General features: G+C 42.7%; 1 protein-coding gene across 1 annotated transcript; it reads left to right on the forward strand.

The window, feature by feature from the left end:
* The first annotated feature begins 3,647 nt into the window (after positions 1–3,647).
* LOC127030800 (olfactory receptor 14A16-like) lies at positions 3,648–4,592 on the forward strand. Its single transcript, XM_050917536.1, has one exon. The coding sequence runs from the start codon at positions 3,648–3,650 to the stop codon at positions 4,590–4,592; it is 945 nt and encodes a 314-aa protein (XP_050773493.1).
* Positions 4,593–6,445: the final 1,853 nt, after the last annotated feature.

The raw sequence follows: 6,445 nt of genomic DNA on the forward strand, positions 1-6,445 counted from the left end.
CCTTCACCATCTCACTCCTTTTCCTGGACCCTTCATTTTGTTAAACAACTCCCGTTTCTCAAGGCTGGTCGTGGGGGCTGGACTTTCCCCCTTCTGTCTTGGCAGGTAGCAGCTGGCCTTGGGCTGGAGTCAGCTTATCTTCGGACTGAGCTTGCTAGCTGCAGTGTTGTTAACCCATTCTCTGCTTTCTTCTTTCTTCCCCACCTTCTTTCAACTTCTCGTAAATCTGCAAAGGAATCTTCCCCTCTCCATTCACATACCTTTAACCCTCCTCAAAATGCTTTGCAATGCTTCCAACAGAGTTAGCAATATACAATGCTGATCTACCTTCCCAGGGGACTCCCTAAGGGGAGTGGGCCATTGAGTTGTGACAGAGGCAGCATGGACAAGACGGGGGAGGGGAAATGGGAAGCTGGATGCACCTTTGCCACAGTGGGATAGACAAGCCAAGGGATCTCCCTCCTCAAGGCACTCTGAAGTCAGGCTGCCCCAAAGGGTCTTGCTTCAGAATCAAGGGCCAGGAATCCCACCTCAGGCCTGCCCCTTCCCCCAGGGAGCCAGTGACCAGCCCCTCATGAGCATGCCAGTGACCAGCGCTCCCAAGATCCAGTAGAGATACTAATGGTCTACACCAGGGGTTCTCAGCTTTTCTCTTTCTAAGCCCCACACATCCAACATGCTATAAAAACTCCATGGCCCAGCTGTGCCACAGCAATTGTTTTTCTGCATATAAAAGCCAGAGCTGGTTTTAGGGGGTAGCAAGAAGGGCAACTGATCAGGGCCCCACGCCACAGGGGGCACCACGAAGCTGAGTTGCTCAAGCTTCGGTTTCAGCCACAGGTAGTGGGGCTTGGGGTCCCAGGCTGCATTCCAGCGCAGCAGGGCTTTGGCTTTCTGCCATAGGCCTTAGTGAGTCTAGCGCTGACCATGCTTGGCAGACCCCCTGAAACCTGCTTGCGGCCTCCAAGGGAGCCCAAACTCTAGCTGAGAAGCACTGCTGTAGACCAGGGGTTCTCAATCTGCCCTGAAACCTGTGTGAGGCTGCCCAAGGGACCCCAGGCCCCTAGTTGAGAACCATTGGTCTACACCATTGAGGGATCAGTCTTAGGCCCATTCATTGAAGCTTCCCTACAGTTTGTTCACCTGATCCTCCTGGGCATGAATGACTTGACTTTAATGGAGTTACTCCTGATTTACACCATATTGGGTGAGAGCAAAATCAAGCTGACTCACTCCTACGTTCCAATGTGTCACATATAGTACCCTGCCCAACGCATTTTGGGCTTAATTTTTTTATTGCCTGGCATGTTGGGCAATTGCCTATATTTGTGCAAAATTGAGTGCAAAGTGGGTGTAAGACACTACTCTTCTAATGCAGTAGAGTTTCACACCCACTTGGCAAACATGTAAATGGCTCAGATTGAATTGAGTCATTCATAGAAAGGACATTCACATTGTGATCTCTCTGCTTAATTTTGTGTAGAGGACAGGAATTATTGTCTTTGCTCTCTCTCTCCCCCATGTGACCTCCAAGGAAAGGCCAGACAATCCACCCTCTTATGCTGAGTGTTAATAACAAAGAAAAGAACTGTACACAAATATTCTCTCCAGATAAAATTATGAGATGCTTCATGGGACCTACATCCCAAAGGACTGTAACAAGGCATTAATATAAGACTTTGCATAGGAGAAAAGACAATTTATCACTCTTCTCACGTCGGCATCACTCATCAACATGACTCCTTTGTCAGAAGCAAATGAAGATGCATGTGAATCTCTTCAGGGACTTCATACTTTTCAACTTCTTTATAATAATTCATGGGTTGCAAAGCAGGACAGACACCCCAGGAACTTTGCAGCAACGGCAAGTAATTTATTTTTCCTGGTATAGTTTCATATTCATTGGTGATGCTGGGGATTTTTCAAAGGGATTGGAGCCCAACTCTCATTGGAGTGGTTCTTGTTGATATTCCAGGATGCATGATTTCTTAATCATAGTGATCTGAGTAGGTCTTAGATAGATAGATAGATAGATAGATAGATAGATGTGTTGTTTAGAGAGAGAAAAAGTGAATAAAATCTAGTTTAAAATATGAACTTTACAATGAATTATATTTGCTAAGATTTTTTTCTTTCTGCACCAGATTCCAGGGTTTTCTTGCTCATGTGATAGCTCATTGTGACCTGGCTTTTGCCTCAGTACTTTGCTTCAGTGATCAGTAGAACTCATAAATGTAATGGAAACTTGGGCTGATGCTGAAGTTTTCAAAAGTAGAAAGGAGACACAGAGTCCATTCATCCCAGGTGTTATTGGTAAATTTTGACTTATTAATGCAAAAAAAAAATCACAACCTTCAAGATGGTTTGTGCAAAAGAATTAGTTGGTCGATAATTCCCCCCCCCAACGCGTGCTGGAAAACAATCACATGGCACAATAAACTCATAATAAATTAACAAATAAAAATAAAATAAATATTTATTCAAAAATCGAGTTTTCTATCATAACAAAAGTTGTGGAGGGAAACTTTCAACCTTCCCTACCGATCTTCCTGAAGTGAAGTTGGATTTTCAGACAATCTCTGCTCCCATTATAGCTATTTAAATGAAGTGACCCGGTCTTCTCAAAGATCAGAGATGCCTGCACCTGCTCCTGAGAATAGTAAATTCCTTTGATGATCTGGTTTCATTCTTTTTGTGTCTAAATAAGACTTGCAGGTGCTGATCTTTTTTGAATATCAGACCAGGAGTATTTTTTTTATCTAGATAGAACACTAAGCTTCTAAACCTGAGCTGTGAACTTGAATCTCAGTCGACCATCACGAGTTATTCTTCTTTTGAGATCTCCCAGAAATATACAAGAATTACACTTGATCAGAAATTCTGTCAATTTTCCTTTCAGCAGAACATTTTCTGTGTTGGGGAGGGTGTCAGAAAAAGCATTTCATTTACAAAAATCAAAATGTTTTGGGGCTTTGTTGGATGAAATGTCACAAGTTTCCACTGAAAATTTAAAAAAAATAAATGGATGTTTTTACTATTAAAATGTTTTATGGAAGAAAGAGGAAACACTTTCTGACCAGGTCTAGGAAGAACTTGTCTAGAACCTGAAAGTTAGAATAAAAGGTGGCAGAACACATATTAATATGGTTGGATAATGCTGATGTCTCCTGTGTACTCAGGTGATGAGTAATGAATGGCCAGTATGGTGTGTTGGCATGTCAAGCTATCATTCTAAGCTTGTGAGGGGTTTCCTGCTCCAGATAACAGTCTAGGGGAATCTGTAGGGAAGCATGTGTTCCAGGTCTTCGACATTCAGCCTACATGGAGCCAAACTAGGATAAAATGGGGTGAATTGTGTTTCTCTCCTTAGGAAGCAGCCTGCTTTCTCTCTCTCTCTGGTTTTAGGTTCTTCTGTGTTATTCTCAGAAATAAATGTAGTGTTATATTCCTGCCTTCCAGAAAGAGTATGTTATGTTTTTAATTTAACTTCCTTATGCATAACAGACAGCAGTGTCACAACCTTCCTCTGCATATAAAGTGTTGTAGGTCATATGCATTGGGAAAAGATGTTTGTTTCAGTGCTTTTCAGTCTAACTGCATTTTCCTAATGGCTCTTCCTTGTCTTTCCCATTCTCGCCAGCTAGGACATGACCAACCAAACATCTGTGACTGAATTCCGTCTCCTGGGATTTTCAGACATCTGTGAGTTGCAGATCTTGCACTTTCTTGTGTTCCTGTTTGCTTACATGGCGGCCTTCATGGGGAATTTCCTCATCATTGTCCTAGTGACCCTCGACCATCACCTCCACAGCCCCATGTACTTCTTTCTCAAGAACATGTCGTTTTTAGACCTCTGCTACATCTCTGCCACTGTCCCCAAATCCATGGTGAATGCCATCATGCACCGCCACTCCATTTCTTTCCATGGCTGCTTCCTGCAGTTGTTTTTCTTCATCACGTTTGGGACAGCAGAGTTGGCCTTGCTGACAGTCATGGCATATGACCGCTACCTGGCCATCTGCAGCCCTCTGAGATACAGGACAGTCATGAACAGCAGAGCATGTGTCCAGATGGCTGCAGGGTCCTGGCTTAGTGGAGCACTGTATTCAGTGTTGCACGTGGGTAACTCATTCAGTTTACCCTTCTGTGGGCCCAACTTTGTCCACCAGTTCTTCTGCGACATTCCACCCCTCCTGCAGCTCTCTTGCTCTGACACACAGTCCAACAAGGTCCACAACATTGTCTTAGCCCTCTGCTATGGCTTTATCTGCTTCATCTTTATCTTTGTGTCCTACATTCACATTTTCAATACTGTAGTGAGAATCCCCTCTGCAGAGGGCAGGTATAAAGCCTTTTCCACGTGTCTGCCCCATCTGATTGTAGTCTCCTTGTTCATCGGCACTGGATTCTTCATGTACATGAAGCCAAACTCTAGGGCCCCGTCCACTCAAGACATGTTGGTTCCTGTGCTGTATGCTGTTGTACCACCGGTACTGAACCCTATTATCTACAGCCTCAGGAATAAAGAGATAAAAGGAGCGCTGAGAAAAGTGAAAAGGCAGGGGTGGAATATGGCCACATATTTCCAATGATCTGCAAAAAAATATTCAGAAAAGCATAACAGAAGGTACTCAGATGCTATAGCAATGGGTGAAAAATTAAATAGCTGAGGTTGGGATTATTAAATAGAGATAGAGAGAGAGAGAGAGAGAGAGAGAGAGAGATTCAGGATGTATCAAAGTTTATATTTCTCTCTTAATGTCATCAAATATAAGTTTCTTCTATTTTATCTTACTCCTAATGCTGCTCAGAAAGTGACCTGGAAATATTTTTTCTTCTGTAAAATTAAGCTCTTCTTAGACAACCTCAAAACCATCCATCCTCACCTCCCAGGAACTGGATTGAGGCTCTGCCAATCTTGATTCATGCACTGTCCTCCCCCACCACCCCTCAATGTGTCACTTTCAGTAAGTTATTTTCATCTCCCTATGTCCCAGTCCCCCTAATGTAATATGCCGGTGATTGATTATACATCCCTCCATCAGAAGGATATTTAAAGGGTAAGGCCACATTTTTAAAGGCATTTAAGCACCTAGGTCTGGTTTACACTACAGACATATTGGTGTAAAAATGTGTTGCTCAGGTGTGTGAAAAATCCACTGGGTCAAAGCAGTGTTCTAAGTGTAGACTTCTCCCTCTTGTGATTTTCTGACGTATCTAGGTGTTAGGTGTGTAGATGCCTTTGAAAATTCCACTAGTTGGCAACATATCTTTAAAAATCTGGCCCTCAATGTATATGAGTTGCTCAGGCTTGGTCAACACTACCAACATATGTTGGTATAACTACACTGCTTTGGGGGGCGGGGAGGAGAAAATCCACTCCTCCGAGCTAAGTAGCTATATCAAAATAACAACTCTTGAAAATCCAGGTCTTGGTGACCAGAAGGTGGTGGGGGAACTGGGACATGCCAAAGTTGCCTAGCTGGTTTAAATTCACACTCTCAGCCTGTAGCACCCCTGAGAACAGAACTTCTAGATCTCCTGATTTAGGATGAGACTAACAAAGGAATTAAAGGGAGCTAGGGGCTAACATACCTTTGAATTTCCATGACAGTTGAATTTCTTACTGCTTTAAACTCCACTGAAAATCCCACTCGACTTCACCCTTTGAAGACTGCCCAGTGAAATCAGCCTCATGATCTGCTCTTACTGAGGGAACTATCGTAACTCAACCCCAGAGCTGGTCACAAAAACAAGATCAATTAGTTATTGTTCAACTTATTTAAAGTGTTCATATGGAACATTCCTTCAAAACCTTTCCCAACAGAAAATTGCAGGGTTGACAAAATAAAAAAAAATCACTGTTAAGGGGCTAATTTCTTCACCCTCTCAATTCCCTGGTCCTTCTTGCATGAATAGAGAGAAACAATACCCAAAGTCCAAAGGTGCAAACAATTCAATGTTTATTGGGGTGAACTTCCAGCAAGCATGATTCCAGTTTCTTTCCTTAGTGTCCCCCTTCCCAGCTTTAACACCACAGAGACTTGCCTGTGTCCCTGTTTTTCTTCCCATCCCCTGTTCCCATTTCCCCCTTTAGCAAAACATGATCCCAATTCCCCCACCCCCATCCCCAGTCCCTGTTCCCATTCCCTCCCTTTACTTCCTGATTGACTGCAGACTATATAGTAAAACTTGAGTTCTGCTTAGCTATACCTTAATCAATCATTTTACTGAAATTTAACTAATCAATCCCAACAAATTTTAACATGGTTATTTAACCAATTATATCCCACCACCTTAATTGGTTTACATCCAACAAAATTAATTATACAGCAGACAGAAACAATCACAGAACCAGACAAAAATTATACAGACAAACAATAGGGAAGTGGAGACTACAGTGATAGAATAATATAGAAATGAAGATATTACATCCCAGCTGTTG

This window comes from Gopherus flavomarginatus, chromosome 11 (genome assembly GCF_025201925.1).
Source record: "Gopherus flavomarginatus isolate rGopFla2 chromosome 11, rGopFla2.mat.asm, whole genome shotgun sequence".
Taxonomy (NCBI): Eukaryota; Metazoa; Chordata; order Testudines; family Testudinidae; genus Gopherus; species Gopherus flavomarginatus.